The sequence below is a fragment of the Salmo salar genome, chromosome 16 (assembly GCF_965601325.2).
Source record: "Salmo salar chromosome 16, fSalSal1, whole genome shotgun sequence".
NCBI lineage: Eukaryota > Metazoa > Chordata > Actinopteri > Salmoniformes > Salmonidae > Salmo > Salmo salar.
In genome coordinates this window covers 49,883,368-49,906,492 of record NC_138306.1, presented here as the reverse complement: position 1 = coordinate 49,906,492, position 23,125 = coordinate 49,883,368, and the positions used below count along the sequence as shown (strand labels likewise).

Genomic DNA, 23,125 nt, shown 5'->3' with positions numbered 1-23,125 from the left:
GTTAAATCGTTTATTAAAATGTATACATTTACTCACAAAATAATTTTTCCAATGGCAGGGAATATAATTTTGCAGATAAAAATACTGTGTGTCTGCTTTAATGGCAGAGAAAACTGCAGCTGTATCTGTGTTGAGCGAACAGGAAGGACCATGCGTATTTGAGGCGACAGCTGAAGCTGGCGCGCGCGGAATGCGGTAGACGGCCAAAGTAGCGGTACTTTCATGAAAGCTGGTGGCGGATACTTGACCTCACCCATTAGACTTTGAGTCGTGAACGCGCGCAGGCTTCTCCGTGCTTTGACAAATTGGGTTTTCTATACTTGACATTACATTTGTTTTAATCCACTATCTGCACAGAAAAGTCCTAAAATAAGGAGGATATTACACTGAAACAGGTAAACTTTTTCCTGCAAAACTTTACTTTAAGATAATGTCTTTTATGTGGATCTTAAGATTCACCTGTTGGGGAGAGTTTACATTTTGCCTCTCAATGGTTGATCTGGAAATTGAGATTTGTAACGTGAAGGAGAACATAATGCTATTCAGAAGACTAAGCAAAATATAATTTAGTAATAAAAAAAATTGAAATATTGAAAGTGATATATTTCAGTCAAGCCTAGTTGACTTTGCTTTGACATTCAGCTGTTTTATTTAGCTGTAAAATAAAAGATGATGATAGTTTGGTTTACTCCAGCATAAAAGGGCTAACATGAGCAAACATCAAACAAAGAAATCCTTTTTTTTATATACACAGATTGTTCTAGCACCTTGTCATGGTAGTTAGTGGCAGCTGAGTGTACTATTAACCAAAAATAGGACTTGACTTGCCAGGCCTAAATGTATTATTGGTCAACGATGATATAGCAGTTCAAGTTAATCTACACAAATCCTTCCATGAATTGTGTGGTCAAGAAAAGTATTTATGAGTGTAACTATATCAGGGTAATGCAATAGCCTGTAGATCACATTTAGGGTAATTAATACCTTTTGATTATTTTTTGCCAACCTGTAAAGGTCATAATTGATACAGTAAGATACTTACGTTCATATACCATATTGAAGTGCTTCAACAATACACTGTAAAAATAGAAAGTCTTCCGAAATCATAATTGTGTAATGAAACCATAAAAAGTAATGCACCTAAGCCGATATCTGATGTTTGGAGGGTGTTTGAAGATAAACATAATCTAAGTGTTTCAGTACACAGAATGTGTTTTAAAACAGAAATGTAGTACTCTGAAACACCCAAAGTGGTTCTAGAGGGTGGCAGGTAGCCCAGCGGTTAATTGTGTTGGGCCAGTAACCAAAAGGTTGCTGGTTCAAATCTCTGAGCCGGCAAGGTGTTAAAATCTGCTGTACTGCCTTTGATCAAGGCAGTTAGCCGCAAACAACTTCTGTTGTGGGTGGTGATTGGTTCAGAGGGGTTAGGTTGAATGCGGAAGATGCATTTCAACCTGAATATTGGTGTTTTTAAGATGTTTCAGTGCATGTAAAAGGCAGCAGCAAAACACAAAACCTGTGTTTCTTATACAGTCAATGGTTTTGAAAAGCAAATGGTTCATAGCCTGAATATTGATTGATGATAGGGGCCTACGAGGCAGTAAATTGGTACATTTTGTAAAAGTTTGCCAACTCAACCACACTGTAAAAATAATTCTGGAGTGAACTGAAATTGACAAGAAGAATAACCAACATATAATTAATAAAAATGTATGCAAGTCATGCAGAGCCCGTTCTCTATTGGTAACGCACCCGATTTAGACAGGTCAGCCCTCTCCTCACCGATGACCGGGGTTAAAATCCCAACTCCAACCCTTCAATCTGTTTCTCTCACTCCCACTGTTTCTCCCACTATCTGTATCCCCTCTGTCATTTCATAACTACCATAATAAAAAAAATCCCACGACAGAGTTCTCCATTTTACTCTACGACCCTCACAAGTGTCATGAGACTCATCTGAAGGTAGCCCATACAAACTAATGGATTGTGCCAACAAAAATAAGGGGTTAAATATGTGTCCAAAACATCCCAAAATATTTCCTGAGTTTTCTTATATCTCCTAGATATAGGAAATACACTTCAAAACCTTATGATACATTTTTTGACTGTCTTACTTGGACAGGAAGAAGCACAACGCTCGCTCACCATTCAACATTCTTAGTTTTATTAGATAAGTTTAAAAGATTGACATTTCGGGCCTTCAATGGCCTTCTTCAGAATAATTGTTTGCCATTTATAAATGTGTTATTCAATGTGTTTCTATGGGCTATAGTAGTAAATGCCAAATTCAATATAAAAAAATATATTTGATAAAATATAAAAAAAATTCTATCCCCGAAGGGGTCCTAACATTCAAAATGAAATAGCTAAACAATGCATTGTATGCCCATCTTAAAACAATTCCATATGTTAGCTTAGTACACCCTAAAATAAGGTAAATCCAACTTAATATGTTGCTCAAAATGTATCTTTCATGAGGATAACCAAAAAGAGAGACAATTGAGTGACTGAACTCATTGGAAGTCTGGTTTTAATCTCCTTGCATTTCCTATCTCGCCACGTGTGTCACAGGCGTCAAAGTGAGTAGGCCAAGGTGCAGCGTGGAATATGTTCATCTTGAGTTTAATGAAAGAAATGAACACTTTACAAATTAAACAAAAAATTACAGCAGACAGTTCCGTCAGGTACTTACAACTAAACGGAAAACAACTACCCACAAAACCCAAAGGAAAAACAGGCTGCCTAAGTATGGTTCCTAATCAGACTCAACGATAGACAGCTGCCTCTGGTTAGGAACCATACGCGGCCCAACACAAAGAAATACAACACATAGAATGCCCACCCCACCCCACACCCTGACCTAACCACATAGAGAAACAAACCCTCTCTCTCAGGTCAGGGCGTGACAACGTGACTCTGTTTTTAGAGGATTGTGGGTAATTCAAAATGTTTAGACTTTATGATTCTTTCACACAGTGTTGTATGCGCGTTTGAAGAAAGAAAAGTATGTTTCTATATTAGTATTACGCTTGTTGTGCCATGAGGTGTAATGGATCATGATGAACGCATATCAAAACCATCAGACAAATGACGGTCAATGAGGACAACATCCATTTCCACATTCAAGCTTGGCAATGGAAAACACTAGTGTTGAATCTTCAGTTCTTTCAGTTTAACCTGTAGTTACTGCTGGTGGTTTGAACACTTTGCTTGACAGTGCCTGCTGAAGTGGTATATAATAGCAAATGCATAAAACAATGTTAGACTTCAAGACACCAGGCGAAGGGATTTAATTCTGCACTGGACAGGATTCAAATCATCAGAATGCTGTTTGAAAGCTTAAGAGAGAGGAAACTGCACCAATTCTGCACTAAATTGGACTCAAAACACCAAAATAGTGTTTTCATCCTTTTCTGTTAGTGTTCCTAGTCCCTGGCAAGGTGTTGCACCATGTAACGTTTCAAAACTTCTCAGGATGATGTTTTTCAATACTCCAACAAAGTTAAAGTGCTGTCTCCTTCAAGTTGGTGGCAGCTCAGCTGCCACAAAGCACTTCATTTTAACAGTGTATTATAAAAATGCATTAAATTATATTGTATTTTGGCAAAGGCCTACAACTTCTTTGTAGAGAGATGGTGACTTGGACATTGTGTTTCCTTACTGTTTCCCCAAATTGTGCCATTTTGTCCATTTGTGATTTGCACAGACACAATATTGTGATAAAAAAGGTATATTTATTTAATTTATAGTAATTATAGACTTTATTATCATGCCTGGTTATCACAGCTGGATTGAAGAGGGCAGTGCAGTCTGTTGACCAGCTCCACAGCTGTGACAGACGTTCTGAACCCAGTCTAATGGTTCATTGGACAGAGGGAAACATAGCCAGTCGAGATAACCTCTTAGAAAGTAGTCTTGAGTTATTCATATTTTGGTAAAATCAAGTTAATTACCTGTTACTCTCTCTGTTCTCAACCTTCAGACTGGTAATCCACACCATCAACATCATAGTAGTTGTCGCAATCAAAGTAATTGCTGTAATATGTGCCAACGCAGCTGTTCATCAGGTGTGTAATGCGAGATTGATCTAACTATACACTGTTAATTAAGTAGGCCTGTTAATCAACAAATCAACATTTGGTACATTTAGGTCTACCCTTCAAGTTTTCAATCCATGAATCAATGAAATCAATCAAATGTTATTTGATGGCCTGTCTCTTTTTATTAAGCACTTTGTTAACCCCAAACCTCCCTGACTGTTTACTTCAGTATCATTACCAAGTGAATTGATGAGAATACATTCTACATTTAGCTTAGATTTCTAACACATTGATAAACAGTAACCTTTCTGGTGTCTGATGATTCTATGGCCAAATTATCTCTTGCTCATCCGATTGTCTGGGACTAAATCTGCTACTAAGGCTGGTACTAAGACTGGTATTAAGTCTGGTATTAAGTCTGGTATTAAGGCTGGTATTATGTCTGTTACTAAATCTGTTACTAAATCTGGTACTAAGTCTGGTACTAAGGCTGTTACTAAGTCTGGTACTAAGGCTGGTATAAGGTCTGGTATTAAGTCTGGTATTAAGTCTGGTACTAAGGCTGGTATTAAGTCTGTTACTAAATCTGTTACTAAATCTGTTACTAAATCTGGTACTAAGTCTGGTACTAAGGCTGGTACTAAGGCTGGTACTAAGTCTGTTACTAAGGCTGGTATAAGGTCTGGTATAAGGTCTGGTACTAAATCTGTTACTAAGGCTGGTACTAAGTCTGGTACTAAGTCTGGTACTAAGTCTGGTACTAAGGCTGTTACTAAGTCTGGTACTAAGGCTGGTACTAAGGCTGTTACTAAGTCTGGTATTAAGTCTGGTACTAAGGCTGTTACTAAGGCTGTTACTAAGGCTGGTACTAAGGTCTGGTACTGAAGTCTGGTATGAAGTCTGGTACTAAGGCTGTTACTAAGGCTGTTACTAAGGCTGTTACTAAGGCTGTTACTAAGTCTGTTACTAAGTCTGGTACTAAGTCTGGTACTAAGTCTGGTACTAAGGCTGGTACTAAGGCTGGTATTAAGGCTGGCACTAAGGCTGTTAATAAGTGTGGTACTAAGGCTGGTATTAAGTCTGGTACTGAGGCTGGTACTAAGTCTTATGTTTTGTCAAGGGTCTGTTGGGTGACATGTGGCTACCGACCCTCGCTCAGTCCAACCGCATACCACTCATCAGAAATAGCCATGAACACATGGCCTGGACACACAAGCGGGCTATACTTAGTGTCCTGGCCCTGCATAATGTGCTGTGGCTCAGCATACTGAGGGGAGGAGGTGGAGGACGAGCACCCCTTTCCTTCCCCAAACTGCAGCAGCCATGAGGTGCCTGCCTCCCCAAACTGACACCCGCAAAACTCCAGCTGCTCTGCAAAAAAATAGATATTTATCATGTGATATTCTGTAGGGTATCGATCAATCGCATGTATTTTATAGAGCTTTTTTACAGCAGTTATCACAAAGTGCTTCACAGTACACTTTGTTTGTTGTACAGTATAAATATATGTAGGGTACACTCTTCAGTTTGTCCCCATAGCGGAACCATTTTTGGTGCTGGGTAGAACCCTTTCTAGAACCCTCTATGGATGGTTCTTCAAAGAACCAACAACCTGTATATATACTGAACAAAAATATAAACTCAATATGCAACAATTTTAAAGATTTTACAGAGTTATAGTTCATAGAAGGAAATCAGTCAATTGAAATAAATTCATTAGGCCCTAATCTATGGATTTTACATGACTGGGCAGGGGTGCAGCCATGGGTGGTCCTTGGAGGGCATAGGCCCACCCACTTGAAAGCCAGGCCCACCCACTGGGGAGTCAGGCCCAGCCAATCAGAATGAATTTTCACCAACAAAATGGCTTTATTACAGACATAAATATTTGTGTTGTGTGAAAAAAAATGACATTTTAAAGTGACCTTTTATTATCCCCGCACAAGGTGCACCTGTGGAACAATCATGCTGTTTAATTAGCTTCTTGATTCGCCACACCTGTCAGGTGGATGGATTATTTTAGCTAAGGACAAGTGCTCACTAACAGGGATGTAAACATATTTGTGCACAAAATTTGAGAGAAATAAGTGTGAAAATTTGTGCAAATGGAACATTTCTGTGATTTTTTATTTCAGCTCATGAACATGGGACCAACACTTTACATGCTGCATTTATATTTTTGTTCAGTGTAGTTCTGCCTAGAACCCTGTATGAGAGGTTCTGCTTAGAACCGTCTACAAAGGGTCATACCAAGAACCATTTTATCATCTAAAGATTATTCTTGGAACTGCTATGAATGGTTCCCCCAGCCTTATTAGCCTTTAAAATGTTATTATTTATGACAATAGATTATATACGTCATAAGGCCTTTCTTTGAGGCCCTAGTTATACCCTAACACAGTGGTGTTAGAGCAAATCCTGGTTGACAGGTCACATTAGGCCTGCAAATCACATTATGCTGGCTTGCAAAGTGACGTGTAATTCCTATTGGAATCCAGCCAGAGTTAGGATATCCAACAAGTGCAAATGTTAATCACCCGTATTCGCATTCGGCATGACTACCAGGATAGGGAAGATTGAATACTGAGACGACCTCAATCATCTAAACTGGAAAAACCATCTCAGTAACGGGTCCAATAAATCAAATTACTGATAGATTGGATTACTTTTACAAACTGTATATTTTTTATCTTCCTGTAAGGGATATACAGTGCATTTGTAAAGTATTCAGACCCCTTGACTTTTTCCACATTTTGTTAAGTTACAGCCTTATTCTAAAATGGACTAAATCGTTTTTTTCCCCTCATCAATCTACACACAGTACCCCATAATGACAAAGCAAAAACAGGTTTTTAGAAATGTTTGCTAATTTATACAAAATAAAAAAAATGAAATATCACATAAGTATTCAGACCGTGGCGAAGTGTTGGAGTGGTGGAGTAACGAAAATGGAAGATTCCCTGTGTCTGTGACGCCCGGCGTTTGGTGCGACACAGACCCGGTCCCAAGCATGGTGAAACTGAGAAGACACTGTCTGGTGGCGGTGCTATCTAGTGGGGGAGCAGCCTTAGGAGTTGATGTTGCGGACAAAAATGATTAAAGGAACAAAAATGGTATAACTTGAGAAGGCAAGAAAGAGATGTACAGTGCATTCGGAAAGTATACTGCTCAAAAAAATAAAGGGAACACTAAAATAACACATCCTAGATCTGAATGAATGAAATAATCTTATTAAATACTTTTTTCTTTACATAGTTGAATGTGCTGACAACAAAATCATACAAAAATAATCAATGGAAATCCAATTTATCAACCCATGGAGGTCTGGATTTGGAGTCACACTCAAAATTAAAGTGGAAAACCACACTACAGGCTAATTCAACTTTGATGTAATGTCCTTAAAACAAGTCAAAATGAGGCTCAGTAGTGTGTGTGGCCTCCACGTGCCTGTATGACCTCTCTACAACGCCTGGGCATGCTCCTGATGAGGTGGCGGATGGTCTCCTGAGGGATCTCCTCCCAGACCTGGACTAAAGCATCCGCTAACTCCTGGACAGTCTGTGGTGCAACGTGGCGTTGGTGGATGGAGCGAGACATGATGTCCCAGATGTGCTCAATTGGATTCAGGTCTGGGGAACGGGTGGGCCAGTCCATAGCATCAATGCCTTCCTCTTGCAGGAACTGCTGACACACTCCAGCCACATGAGGTCTAGCATTGTCTTGCATTAGGAGGAACCCAGGGCCAACCGCACCAGCATATGGTCTCACAAGGGGTCTGAGGATCTCATCTCGGTACCTAATGGCAGTCAGGCTACCTCTGGCGAGCACATGGGCTGTGCGGCCCCCCAAAGAAATGCCACCCCACACCATGACTGACCCACCGCCAAACCGGTCATGCTGGAGGATGTTGCAGGCAGCAGAACGTTCTCCACGGCGTCTCCAGACTCTGTCACATCTGTCACATGTGCTCAGTGTGAACCTGCTTTCATCTGTGAAGAGCACAGGGCGCCAGTGGCGAATTTGCCAATCTTGGTGTTCTCTGGCAAATGCCAAACGTCCTGCACGGTGTTGGGCTGTAAGCACAACCCCCACCTGTGGACGTCGGGCCCTTATACCACCCTCATGGAGTCTGTTTCTGACCGTTTGAGCAGACACATGCACATTTGTGGCCTGCTGGATGTCATTTTGCAGGGCTCTGGCAGTGCTCCTCCTGCTCCTCCTTGCACAAAGGCGGAGGTAGCGGTCCTGCTGCTGGGTTGTTGCCCTCCTACGGCCTCCTCCACGTCTCCTGATGTACTGGCCTGTCTCCTGGTAGCGCCGCCATGCTCTGGACACTACGCTGACAGACACAGCAAACCTTCTTGCCACAGCTCGCATTGATGTGCCATCCTGGATGAGCTGCACTACCTGAGCCACTTATGTGGGTTGTAGACTCCGTCTCATGCTACCACTAGAGTGAAAGCACTGCCAGCATTCAAAAGTGACCAAAACATCAGCCAGGAAGCATAGGAACTGAGAAATGGTCTGTGGTCCCCACCTGCAGAACCACTCCTTTATTGGGGGTGTCTTGCTAATTGCCTATAATTTCCACCCGTTGTCTATTCCATTTGCACAACAGCATGTGAAATTTATTGTCAATCAGTGTTGCTTCCTAAGTGGACAGTTTGACTTCACAGAAGTGTGATTGACTTGGAGTTACATTGTGTTGTTTAAGTGTTCCCTTTATTTTTTTGAGCAGTGTATATATAATACCTTTTGAAAATAATACATTTACATAAGTATTTAGACCCTTTACTCAGTACTTTGTTGAAGAATCTTCGGCAGCGATTACAGCCTCGAGTCTTCTTGGGCTTGGCACACCTGTATTTGGGGAGTTTCTCCCATTCTTCTCTGCAGATCCTCTCAAGCTCTGCCAGGTTGGATGGGGAGCGTCGCTGCACAGCTATTTTCAGGTCTCTGCAGAGATGTTCGATCAGGTTCAAGCCCGGGCTCTGGCTGGGCCACTCAAGGACATTCAGAGACTTGTTCCGAAGCCACTCCTGCGTTGTCTTGGCTGAGGTCCTGAGCGCTATGGAGCAGGTTTTCATCAAGGATCTCTCTGTACTTTGCTCCGTTCAATCATGCCTCGATCCTGACTAGTCTCCCAGCTGCTGAAAAACATCCCCACAGCATGATGCTGCCACCACCATGCTTCACTGTAGGGATGGTGCCAGGTTTCCTCCAGATGTGACGCTTGGCATTCAGGCCAAAGGGTTCAATCTTGGTTTCATCAGACCAGAGCATCTTGTTTCTCATGGTCTGAGAGTCCTTTAGGGGGCTTTTGGAAAACTCCAAGCGGGCTGTTATGTGCCTTTTACTGAGAAATGGCTTCCGTCTGGCCACTCTACCATAAAGGCCTGATTGGTGAAGTGCTGCAGAGATGGTTGTCCTTCTGGAAGGTTCTCACCTCTCCACAGAGGAACTCTAGAGCTCTCTCAGAGTGACCATCGGGTTCTTGGTCGCGTCCCTGACCAAGACCCTTCTCCCGCGGTTGCTCAGTTTGGCCGGGTCGGGCCAGCTCTAAGAAGTCTAAGTGGTTCCAAACTTCTTTAATTTAAGAATGATGGAGGCCACTGTGTTCTTGGGGACCTTCAAAGCTGCAGAAATGTTTTGTTACCCTTCCCCTGATCTGTGCCTCGACACAATCCTGTCTCGGACCGAGACGGACAATTCCTTTGAACTCATGACTTGGTTTTTGCTCTGACATGCACTGTCAACTGTGGGATCTTATATAGACAGGTGTGTGTCTTTCCAAATCATGTCCAATCAATTGAATTGACCACAGGTGGACTCCCATCAAGTTGTAGAAACATCTCAAGGATGATCAGTGGAAACAGGATGCACCTGAGCTCAATTTTGAGTATCATAGCAAAGGGTCTGAATACTTATGTAAATAAGGTATTTATGTTTTTTTTCCCACTTTGTCATGATAGGGTATTATTGTGTGTAGATTAATACATTTAAGAATATGGCTGTATCTTAAAACAATTTGGAAAAGGGGAAGGGGTCTGAATACTTTCCGAATGCACTGTAAATTATGAATAATACATGATTATGTGAAGAGAAAGATGTTTGTTGTTATTGTACCATACCATAATGGTGTTTTTATTTCTTTGACAGGTAACATTTGAAGAGGGCCCTGTTAATTTGTCAGCGTGGCGTGAACATGACTGAGGTGGCACAAAATATTGCTGATGTCGCATACGACATGACTGATGTGGCACATGATATGTGTGATGAAGCACACGAAATGAGTGATAAAGAGAACAACGACGACATGAACGAGTTGCATGGCCGTGTGGGACACAAAGAGGATGATGTGGAACACGACAAGCATGATGAGGCATACAAAAATAACGATGTGTCCCATGACGAACATGATGAGGCACAAGAAAAGAATGAGGCGCACAGCGACAATGAGGAAGAAGTTCACACCGAAGAGGATGAGGTTCACACAGAGCCCGAGGAAGAGGAGGAGGAAGAAGATGAGGCACACGACAGGAATGATGTGGAGCACAAAGAAAATTATAGAGTTAAGGACAAGGTAAGGCAAAGGTCAAGATCCAGGAAGGATAAGAACGATGTGGCACAAAATGGAGTGGCACATGACATGAACGATGAGTCAGAGAAAGAAGAGAAGGACCAGTCACAGAACGTATCTGAGGTGGCTCTGAAACAAGAGGTGAGGCACGGCCCTGGGTGTTCATCCTGCTATCAACAGTTGAAATGGATATATGTGATATGTACTTTGCTTTTGGATACCATTCAAAAGAGTCAATCTGAAGTGAAGCACGTTGCTGAGTCAACCACAGATGTTACACTAGGGCAGGGATGGGCAACTGGCCTGGCTGCGGGCCGTAACGCCCCCCTTTTGTAGGCTCGTGGATCAAATTTTGCTTAGGGCCCCCAAAAGTCTAGGGCCGGCTCTGACTACGTGTGGGTAAGAATTTGGGTACGCAGACCCGCTAGCCACTGCGGCCCCTCATGATGAGTTCAGATTTTTTGTGGCCCCCACCCCTATCAAAGTTACCTATCCTTGCATTAGGGATTGACGGCCTTTAGATCTTTCATAAAGTTTCTGCAACGTTTAGCTAAATAGCACTATTCAAAACGTCTCTTTTAGATCTGAGAACCACACTCCTATATATGAACCTTAGCAATTCATTTATTGTATTTTCGTCTTACTCCAGAGACTTCTGAGCTCCAAAAAGCCGGTGGCCAGGAGCTACGTGCCCCAGATCGGTAAGGCTGACGTGAAGAACAAGTTTGAGGCCATGCAGAAGGCCAGGGAGGAGCGCAACAGTAGGAGGAGCCTAGAGGAGCACCAGAAAAGGAAGGAGCAGTACGTCAAGGAGAGGGAATACAACCGCAGGAAGCAACAGGTCGGAGGTCAAACACCGAGAGAGATAACCCCAACTAACTGTAACCTGCATGGCATGGAGCACGAGCCTGAACAACAGCAGTGTAGGTGTATTGGAAAACTCATATCAGCATCATATCACTTTGCACAAAAAAATCGCAACATTCTATTAAAATATCTTACCAATTATGTTATAGATGTGCTTGGTTTGTGCTTATGTCAATTTAGGGCAAACTTATACCCAAAACATGGGGATAATTGAGAACATACTAAATACATTTTCTATTTTACGCATGTTGTCCTTTATTACAAGCTGTATCACAGGAAACATTATAGTAAAACAAGCAAAGTCTGATACAAGGGTGGAACACCTTGATACTCAGGAGGAGGGAAGAAAACGCCCTGTACTGTCGTAGCCAACTCTTAGAGACCGGATGCATAAGTGTTGATCTCTCCCTATGTCACAACCGCATGATCCAATCAGAGGCCTCCCTGTGGGTCACATGCTCGTGCTATTTTACCAGATTAGGACCTTGAGTACTTTCTGGGCCCAGCATGGCTCCTGGGGTGGCCAGCGTGCAGAGCAGATGATCCCAGATAAACTGGTAACCTCTCAGCCAAGCTCTGCCTCTGATCCACCACAGATAAAAGAACTACTCGCCTCCAGTGATGAGGAGGAGGAGGTGAAGCCGGCCAAGATAGAGAAATCCTACGTCCCCAAGATCACAGGTAGGAAATGGGGGGCAGGTGGGCTGGGAGAGGGCTGAGGAGGAGGGTGCTGTCCTATTCCTCATCTCACCCATTGGGTTGTATTCATTAGGCAACAAATGGAAGGAAACAGACTGAAACAGGGTGAGACTACCTGAACTTTATAATTAACGCTCATTGTCATGTTCCATTGCAAACTGTTGTAAAACATTGCGGGCCTAATGAACACGACCCTGGTGTTTGTACCGCGGTTTCATCATCAACATGTGGGGTCTACACTCTACAGGCAGCGTGAAAGGGAAGTTCGCCGAGATGGAGAAGCAGAGACAAGAGGAGGAGAGGAAGCGGATGGAGGAGGAGAGGAAGAAGCGCGCCACCCAGGACATCATAGAGAAAGCGAAGATGCAGAAGGAGCTGGCCAAGAAAGCCGCAGAGGTAAGCTTGCGGGATTCCTTCGTTGGGACAGAGGTATACTGTAATGTACTGTAACTGTAATGTAGCCTATAAGGAAAGTGGTACATCAGGGCTGGATTGCTCAATCGCTGCCCCCATTGAGGGACTGGCCTCCACCTCTGTGTAATCAGTCAGGTAATCCTCAACTGCCACCTGGATGATGTATTTTAAGAGCCATTTGAATGGCTAACAGGTGCTGCAATGGACTTGAGTGGTGCTGCAATCCATTGCAGCTCTGAGAGCACATATCGTGTCTGATACAGTATATACTATCAGAGATACAGTATCGGTCAAAAGTTTTAGAACACCAACTCATTCAAGGGTTTTTCTTTATTTTACTATTTTCTACATTGTAGAATAATAGGGAAGAGATCAAAACTATGAAATAACACATATGGAATCATGTAGTAACCAAAAAAGTGTTAAACAAAAAACAAATATTTTATATTTGAGATTCTTCAGAGTAGCCATCCTTTGCCTTAATGACAGCTTTGCAGACTCTTGGCATTCTCTTATTAACCAGCTTCATGAGGTAGTCACCTGGAATGCATTTAAATTAACAGGTGTGCCTTCTTAAAATAATTTATTTCCTTCTTAATGCATTTGAGCCAATCAGTTGTGTTGTGACAAGGTAGGGGGGTATACAGAAGATAGCCATATTTGGTAAAAGAGCAAGTCTATATTATGGCAAGAACAGCTCAAATAAGCAAAGACAAAAGACAGTCTATCATTACTATCAAGCGCTATGATGAAACTGGCTTTCATGAGGACCGCAACAGGAATGGAAGACCCAGAGTTACCTCTGCTGCAGAGGATAAGTTCATTAGAGTTACCAGCCTCAGAAATTGCAGCCCAAATAAATGCTTCACAGAGTTCAAGTAACAGACACATCTCAACATCAACTGTTCAGAGGAGACTGCGTGAATCAGGCCTTCATGGTCGAAATGCTGCAAAGGAATCACTACTAAAGGACACCAATAAGAAGAGACTTGCTTGGGCCAAGAAACACGAGCAATGGACATCAGACTGATGGAATATTGGATATTTTGGGATATTTTTGGTTCCAAACACTGTATCTTTGTGAGACGCGGTGTGGGTGAACGGATGATCTCCGCATGTGTATTTCCCACCGTATAGCATGTAGGAGGTGTTATAATGTGGGGGTGCTTTGCTGGTGACACTGTCTGTGATTTAACCAGCATGGCTACCAAAGCATTCTGCAGAGATGCGCCATCACATCTGGTTTGGCTTAGTGGGACTATCATTTGTTTTTCAACAGTACAATGACCCAAAACACACCTCCGGGCTGTGTGAGGGCTATTTGACCAAGAAGGAGAGTGATGGAGTGCTGCATCAGATGACCTGGCCTCCACAATACCCCGACCTCAACCAAATTGAGATGGTTTGGGATGAGTCGGACTGCAGATTGAAGGAAAAACAGCCAACAAGTGCTCAGCATTTGTGGGAACTCCTTCAAGACTGTTGGAAAAGTATTCCAGGTGAAGCTGGTTGAGAGAATGCCAAGTGTGTGCAAAGCTGTCATCAAGGCAAAGGGGGGCTATTTGAAGAATTTCAAATATAAAATATATTTTGATTTGTTTAACACGTTTATAGTTTTGATGTCTTCACTATTATTCTACAATGTAGAAATTTGTGAAAATAAAGAAAACCCTTGAACGAGTAAGTGTTGTAAAACTTTTGATAGGTAGTGTATATCATATAAATCTTCAGATGTGTCATCACACAGCCTTCTTCAGATACAGGCCATAGAATGTGCCATAAACTGAAATAGGCTGGCTGCTTAAGAAGCATTCAGCACTAGCTGTGCATTAAAGCTAGGCTAGCCTCTGCCACGGGCTTTCATCTCACCTTCGGTATGACGTGAGTGAAGCCTGGAAGCCGAGTCTAACGCTAGGCTAGCTGCAGTTGTAGCCATGCCAAACTGGATTGAAGCCAGTTCTTCGTTACCAAATCGATGTTGACCTAGATACAAAAAGGTACTGGATGGTTACAAGTAATAACACGTTTTTTGACATTTCAAATTTGTTCAAATTTATAATGCAAATTTCTAGTATACAATAGAAAACATTCATGTTATTCTTTCAAATTCAATTGAAATACACCTGCTAATACACCTGTGGCACCTGCTAACCTTTGCGTGCCATTTCAGGATCACTCTAATGAATATGTTAATGACCTTGTACTAGATAGGGAATTACATTGTACTTACTACTACTAGACTAATTCTAATGTAATTAAATTAAAGGAAGAGTGGTCTTGAATGCACTTTCTATCTAGGCACAGGGCAATTACAGAGATGTTCCAATATAGTTACTCTGACAAAGCCTATTGAAAGGGTTTCCTTTTTGTGCAAATACGTTTGGTTTGTCTGTGGATGGACAGGCTGCATGGATATTGTCTGTTTATATTCAGTGCTTACTGTTCACACAGTGTTGTTATTAGTTCTACTCCACTGAATTACAGTCATTTGTCTCTTGAACATGATGAAAGCTGGATACACCTATCTCTTCATTGTCTCCTTTCACTGCAACCTACTGCATGTACCTATACTGTAAAAGTTAGTGAAAACTTGGGGAAATCTTCCTGGTTTAATGAGCCTGGGAGGTAGCTTCAATCGGAGCCAGTACTGACTGAGTGGGATAGAAACAACTGAGCTAATGAGTTCTACTGCTGCTGCTTGAGCCACAGAGGCTGCCGGGTGTAAACAGCATGTGACTGGTAACTGTTTCCCACACCACTGACTGTCTAAATTAGCCCCTGCCTCCCAGCTAGCTGACCGAATTAGACGCTCCTATCTTAGGGCTGACATTCACTGACAGGTCTACTGCAAATGTTTGATGTGCTAAATGAAGTACTGTCTTGTCTTATCATATCTTATGTTATTGTAATTTACTCTTCTAACAATGGCATTTGTCCATTTATGTCAGGAGGGAGATGACACCATCCTGGTCCGTGTGGTGCCGGCAAAGCCGTCACGACCGCCAGGCAGGATCAAGATGAACTTTGAGGACCTGGAGAAGAGCCGAGAGGAAGAGCAGAAGAAGAGGACAGAGGAGGAGAAGAAGAAGCGCTACAACGAGAACAGGCGCTCTTTCCGCGAGGCCAAGCGGAGCTCGGTCGTCCAGGTGAGCTGAGGAGAACCTCTCCCATAGGCTTCGGCAGGACTGGCAGCATAGCTGTTTATAGAATTCTAATATTTCAGGAAAACCATTATTTCTGTGTCAATACTTCATGGTGGTCTAGGTGTAGATTGAGCATAGGTGTTTCTAGGAAAATCTAATATTTCACGAAAGCTATTATATTCTATCTGTGTCAATACTTCATGTGGATATGGTGGTCTCTGATGTAGAATGATTGTGTCAACACCAGGATGAGGATGACGAACAGCCCACAGAGAAGGAGCAGGTGACTCCTGGGAAGCTAAAAATGACGTTTGAGGAGGCTGAGAAGGAGAGGCAGGAATGCCTGAGAAAGCAGGCAGAGAGGGAGGCTAAACAACGTCTGCAGGACGAGAAGAAAGCCTTCGAGGAGGCCAAGCTGGAAATGGTGACTGATCTTATAAAATATCTTATTCACTTATTAGCACATCACATTTCAATGTCCTGTTCTTTCCTTGTGAGAGCTGAGATACAGTATTTCAGTGCTAGATCAACCTTGGAGGTAAATTAGCAGTGGCATTCCATGTCAACCCTGCACATTCCCTTCGCAAACCCTTACATTCAGTGCTTTCCTCTTGTGCTTTTGAAGTTGACTTGTGCTGTCTTTGATAATAATTTAAAAAATGTATCTGTCAGAGCTTGACTGTTGTTGTGTAATGTAAACTCAGCAAAAAAAAGAAACGTCACTTTTTCTGGATCCTGTGTTTCAAAGCTAATTCGTAAATATCCAAATAACTACGCATATCTTCATTGTAAAGGGTTTAAACACTGTTTCCCATGCTTGTTCAATGAACCATAAACAATTAATGAACATGCACCAGTGGAATGGTCGTTAAGACACTAACAGCTTACAGATGGTAGGCGCCTATTACAGTGCTACAGGGAGACAGAACAGGCAGCTGATCGTCCTCGCAGTGGCAGACCACGTGTAACAACACCTGCACAGGATCGGTACATCCGAACATCACACCTGCTGGACAAGTACAGGATGGCAACAACAACTGCCGAGCTACACCAGGAACACATAATCCCTCCATCAGTGCTCAGACTGTCCCCAATAGGCTGAGAGAGGCTGGACTGAGGGCTTGTAGGCCTGTTGTAAGGCAGGTCCTCACCAGACATCACCGGCAACAACGTCACCTATGGACACAAACCCACCATCGCTGTACCAGACAAGACTGGCAAAAAGTGCTCTTCACTGACGAGTCGCAGTTTTGTCTCACCAGGGGTGATGGTCGGATTCGCGTTCATCGTCAAAGGAATGAGCGTTACACCGATGCCTGTACTCTGGAGCGGAATCGATTTTGGAGGTGGAGGGTCCATCATGGTCTGGGGCGGTGTGTCACAGCATCGTCAGACTGAGCTTGTCATTGCAGGCAATCTCAACGCTGTGCGTTACAGGGAGGATATCCTCCTCCCTCATGTGGTACCCTTCCTGCTGGCTCACCCCGACATGACCCTACAGCATGACAATGCCACCAGCCATACTGCTCGTTCTGTGCGTGATTTCCTGCAAGACAGGAATGTCAGTGTTCTGCCATGGCCAGTGAAGAGCCCGGATCTCAATCCCATTGAGCACATCTTGGACCTGTTGGATCGGAGGGTGAGGGCTAGGGACATTCCCCCCAGAAATGTCCGGGAACTTATAGGTGCCTTGGTGGAAGAGTGGGGTAACATCTCACAGCAAGAACTGGCAAATCTGGTGCAGTCCATGAGGAGGAGATGCAATGCAGTACTTAATGCAGCTGGTGGCCACACCAGATACTGACTGTTACTTTTGATTTTGACCCCCACTTTGTTCAGGGACACATTATTCAATTTCTGTTAGTCACATGTGTCACGTCTGTCGTAGAGAGGGGACCAAAGCGCAGCGTGTTGATAGTTCCACATTTTATTTACTCTGTGAAACTCATGCAATACATAAAAATAACTGAATAGACAAAAAACAACAAACCGTGACGCAGAGGAGAACTAACACTACTCACAAACAATCACCCACAAAACCCAGGAAGAAAAACCCCTACTTAAATATGATCTCCAATTAGAGACAACGAGGACCAGCTGCCTCCAATTGGAGATCATCCCAAACAAGCCAACATAGAAATACAAAAACTAGAACCTAAGAACATAGAAATAGAAAACATAGAAAAACACAAAACACCCCCTGTCACACCCTGACCTACACTACCTTAGAAAATAAACAAAATAACATAGAAAATAACATCTTACTATGGTCAGGACGTGACAACATGTCTGTGGAACTTGTTCAGTTTATGTCTCAGTTGAATCTTGTTATGTTCATACAAATATTTACACATGTTAAGTTTGCTGAAAATAAATGCTGTCACGTCCTGACCAGTGAAAAGGGTCATTTTGCCATAGTAGAATGGTCAGGGCGTGGCAGGGGGGTTGTTTTGTGTGTTTTGGGGTTGGTTTGTTCCTAGGGGAATTTGTTCTAGTTTTCTGTTTCTATGTTTCATTTTCCGTGTGTGGCTGAGTATGGTTTCCAATCAAAGGCAGGTGTCTTTCGTTGTCTCTGATTGGAAGCCATACTTAGGCAGCCTGTTTTCCTTTGGGTTTTGTGGGTGGTTATTTTCCATTTAGTTATTGTACCTGACGGAACTTTTGGTCGTTTGTTATTTTGTAAAGTGTTTCTCATTAAAGATTCAAGAATGAGCACTATTCACACTACGCCTTGGTCTGTTCAATACAACGCCTGTGACAAACGCAGATGACAGTGAGAGGATGTTTCTTTTTTTGCTGAGTTTAGTTATAGGAATGTAGTTATACAGGTTAAAATAGTATCATAAGCATTGCATAAGGTCCTTAATTAAAACTATCCATCTCAAGTCCTCTTTCTGAAAACTATACTGTAACTACACACATCTGTCAGAACTTTCATAATGTGTATAGTATAGTTATAAAGGTTATTTAGTCAACTCCTTCATGAGGTGTTCTGAATCTCCTTTGGGGATTGAACCTGTGTTGTTACTGTGGTTGTTGTGGTTGTTGTTATTACTGTGTTCTAACCACCTGAGCTATACAGTGCTTTGCAAAACTATTCATCCCCTTTGGTGTTTTTCCTATTTTGTTGCATAACCTGTCATTTAAATAAATTTTTTATTTGGATTTCATGTAATGGACATACACAAAATAGTCCAAATTGATGAAGTGAAATGAAAAAAATAACTGGTTTCAAAAATTCTAAAAAAGAAAAAAAAGAAAAAGTGGTCGGTGCATATGTATTTACCCCTTTGCTATGAAGCCCCTAAATAAGATCTGGTCCAACCAATTACTTTCGGAAGTCACATAATTAACTAATTAAATAAAGTCCACCTGTGTGCAATCTAAGTGTCACATGATTTGTCACATGAGCTCAGTATATACACACCTGTTCTGAAAGGCAACACCACTAAGTAAGGGGCACCACCATGCAAGCGGCACCATGAAGACCAAGGAGTTCTCCAAACAGGTCAGGGACAGAGTTGTGGAGAAGTATAGATCAGGAGCACCATTAAATCCATTGTAAAAAAAATTAAGAATATGGCATCACAACAAACCTGCCAAGAGAGGGCCGCCCACCAAAGCTCACAACCAGGCAAGGAGGGCATTAATCAGAGAGGCAACAAAGAGACCAAAGATAACCCTGAAGGAGCTGCAAAGCTCCACAGTGGAGACTCCCCAAACATATGGAAGAAGGTACTCTGGTCAGATGAGACTAAAATTGAGCTTTTTGACCATCAAGGAAAACGCTATGTCTGACGCAAACCCAACACCTCTCATCACCCTGAAAGCACCATCCCTGCAGTGAAACATGGTGGTGGCAGCATCATGCTGTGGGGATGTTTTTCATCGGCAGGGACTGGGAAACTGGTCAGATTTGAAGGAATGATGGATGGCGTTAAATACAGGGAAATTCTTTAGGGAAACCTGTTTGTCTTCCAGAGATTTAAGCTGGGACGGAGGTTCACCTTCCAGCAGGACAATAACCCTAAGCATACTGCCAAAGCAACACTTGAGTGGTTTAAGGGGAAACATTTAAATGTCTTGGAATGGCCTAGTCAAATCCCAGACCTCAATCCAATTGAGAATCTGTGGTATGACTAAAAGATTGCTGTACACCAGCAGAACCCATTCAACTTGAAGGAGCTGGATCAGTTTTGCCTTGAAGAATGGGAAAAAATCCCAGTGGATAGATGTGCCAAGCTTATAGAGACATATCCCAAGAGACTTGCAGCTGTAATTGCTGCAAAAGTTGGCTCTACAAAGTATTGACTTTGGGGGGGGGGGGGGGGGGGTGAATAGTTACGCACGCTCAAGTTTTCAGTTTTTTTGTCTTATTTCTTGTTTGTTTCACAATAAAAAATATTTTGCATCTTCAAAGTGGTAGGAATGGTGTGTAAATCAAATGATACAAACCTAAAAAAAACATCTATTTTAATTCCAGGTTGTAAGGCAACAAAATAGGAAAAATGCCAAAGGGTTGAATACTTTCGCAAGCCACTGTATTTCCCTAGCCTTGGGCCTGGTGTGACTTTGGAACTGTATGTACTTGCAGGGAGACGATGAGGAGGACTCACAAGGAGCTCAAGGCGAGAGAGAGGTCATCCAGCCTGGTAAACTGAGGTTGAGCTTCGAGGAGCTTGAGAAACAGAGGGTAGAGAATGAACGCAAAGCAGCAGAGGTTGAATACAAGAGACGAATGGAAGAGGAGAGGAAGGCTTTCGCCGAGGCCAGGAAAAGCATGGTCAGTGAGTGTGATGTGATGGTCACTTCGCCTTGTCCCATATCTGTTTATGTTGTCTTGCCAGCTCCTATACCAAAAGTCCAGCACAAGCAGATCTGGGACCAGCGATATAATCATTGTCTTTACAGCTTCTTTTTTATGTTTAACATTGTGAGCCCCGAGATGTCAGACACTAGTTTGAGCTCTCTCGTCGTTGTCCTCCTTCCCCAGATAGTGGATGACGATGACGAGGTGTTGATGGCCATGCTGAACCTGGAGGGCAGCAAGCCAGGGAAGCTGTGTGTCAGCTTTGAGGACAAGGAGCGTCAGAGGAGAGAGGCGGAGGAGAAGAAAGCAGAGGAGGAGGCCAAGAGGAGGCTGGAGGAGGAGAAGAGGCTCTTCGCAGAGGCCCGCAAGAATATGGTAGGACTGGGTAACATAACCATAGAGATCCTACAATTTACTAGTGGAATTTGGTATCCTAGCAACATGACAAAAAAATCAGCCATCTTGGTCAGGAAAACGTTAATTCTAGAAATGGATCAAATATGGTATAACTATGGTATAAAACAATACATTTGTGAATTATAGGATCTCTATGAACATACCTCTGCAGGCAGCACCAGCATATAGCATATGAAGCCCTGCGCTAACATGTCGACTGAAGTAGGCTAAGTTCAGAAGAAGGATGTGGAAAGATTGAAATGATTTTGATTACTCATCATGTATAGAGCCATAGTGAGTAACGTTTCGTAACTTGTTTTTGTGTGTGAATGTCACAAACGAATACCTTCAGTTTCCCATGCTGTGTCATGTCCTGAGCTCTGCTTGATCAGTGTCATCTGAGCACATTATTAATGTTATGGTCACACTTTAAACAAACTAGAAATTACATTTGCTCATACATGATTTGTGAAGCATATATGTAGGCCTTTTTAAGTGCTTTTGAATACTTCATTATCCTTTCATAAGTTAAGAAGTTATAGTGTTAACACTTGAAGAGTTGTTCTTTTTTTTATTACTATAATTTATTTTGTGTATAATTATTTTTTTTGGGGGGGGTATTTTATCCCCTTTCTATCCCCAATTCCAATCGTGTCTCATCGCTAGCACTCCCCAACGTGCTCGGAAGGTGAAGGTCGAGTCATGCGTCCCCCAAAACATGACCCGCCAAACCGTGCTTCTTAACACCTGCCCTTCTTAACCCGGAAGCCAGCCACACCAATATGTCGGAGGAAACACTGTTCACCTGATGACCAAGGTCAGCCTGCAGGCGCCTGCAGGCTCTCCACAAGGAGTCGCTAGCGTGCGATGAGCCAAGTAAAGCCAAACCCTCCCCTAACCCGCACGATGCTGGGTCAATTGTGCACCGTCCTATGGGACTCCCGATCACGGCCATTTGTGATACAGCCCGGGATCGAACCAAGATCTGTAGTGCTTTAGACCGCTGCCCCACTCGAGAGCCCATTATTATATATTTTTTTATATGAATTAAGTTTATTTCACGAAGCATATATAACAGTGTCATAAGCACATCTTAAAGTGTCAATACAAAACTTGACCTTTTTTAAAATAAATTCTAATGTCAACTGGAATGACAGAGTTATGACCTGCCTGTCACGACCTATAAATTGAACAACACTTGAAGGGTTACTGTTATGGTTGATTTACAGTGTGACCAAAGTTTCTACAATCTACTGAAAACTAACGCCAATATTAACATTTGAGGTAGGCTGTATTTAGTATAGGAACTCAATCTCTAATTGGACTCTAATTGGACATGGATTAATCATACATGATGATGTAACGTTACTGTACATACTCAAATGGTACACTTCCAATTGCTGTTCCTACTTTCAAGATGATCTCCTTAAAGAGCCCCCTGGATCTGGAAAAATCTAAGACTTCATATCGAGATGGAGAAGTAAGATATTTTCACTTTCAAATGACAATTGTATTTGTACACTGACTAAGAAGATATAGTGATTGCCATGAAATGCTAATACTGTAAGTTCTTACTGTGAATACAAGGTTGTGAATGGATGGCTCTTCATCATGTGTCCTGCTTATTCTGACTCTGATTCTACAAGGACAATGAAAGGCTTCTACCTTACTATTATAGAATGAGTTAAAGATCTTCATATCATCCAAAAGCTTTTTACAGGATCATCTGATGAAAAATTCAATGTAATTTGGTTGCCGTAGCTTTTCTGTTCAATGTGATTATGTTGCTTTATCTTTGCTTTTCATCGGATACTTCATTGTTTGTGTTTCATTGTGGGAGGGTTTAGGTGGTGGGTTAAATTGTTATTGGAAGCTGATATGATGCAATGATCGATTTGGGGTTGAAGATTGTGATGTTGGTGCTAGAGGGGATAGATGTCTTTTCTAGTTGTTTGTAACTTATTTTGTACATAATGTTTCTGCCTGTCACATCATTCCACATTTTCTTTATTAAACTGTGAAACTATGCAATACTTACAAATAAACTGAAAGAACAAAACAACAAACCGTGACGAAGAGTTACAAACTACACCTACTCAAAATCAATCTCGCACAAACCCAGGTGGGAAAAACACCTACTTAAGTATGATCTCCAATTAGAGACAACGATGACCAG

The 23,125-nt window shown here is 42.3% G+C and overlaps 1 protein-coding gene across 3 annotated transcripts in view; it reads left to right on the top strand.

Moving 5' to 3' along the window:
- The first annotated feature begins 236 nt into the window (after positions 1 to 236).
- LOC106574001 (nexilin) overlaps positions 237 to 23,125 on the top strand; it is a 29,348-nt gene continuing 6,459 nt past the window's right edge. Inside the window, exons 1-10 of one of the 3 annotated variants that reach the window (XM_082962767.1) lie at positions 237 to 395; positions 10,200 to 10,623; positions 11,270 to 11,461; positions 12,084 to 12,168; positions 12,434 to 12,582; positions 15,549 to 15,746; positions 15,991 to 16,167; positions 20,338 to 20,526; positions 20,737 to 20,928; positions 22,367 to 22,429. In XM_082962767.1, the coding sequence (XP_082818893.1) occupies positions 10,246 to 10,623; positions 11,270 to 11,461; positions 12,084 to 12,168; positions 12,434 to 12,582; positions 15,549 to 15,746; positions 15,991 to 16,167; positions 20,338 to 20,526; positions 20,737 to 20,928; positions 22,367 to 22,429 (1,623 nt within the window). In that variant the 5' untranslated portion in view covers positions 237 to 395; positions 10,200 to 10,245. Of the gene's footprint in view, positions 396 to 10,199; positions 10,762 to 11,269; positions 11,462 to 12,083; positions 12,169 to 12,433; positions 12,583 to 15,548; positions 15,747 to 15,990; positions 16,168 to 20,337; positions 20,527 to 20,736; positions 20,929 to 22,366; positions 22,430 to 23,125 lie in introns of all 3 variants that reach the window. The other 2 variants (XM_014149492.3, XM_045697349.2) reach the window with 2 other exon arrangements.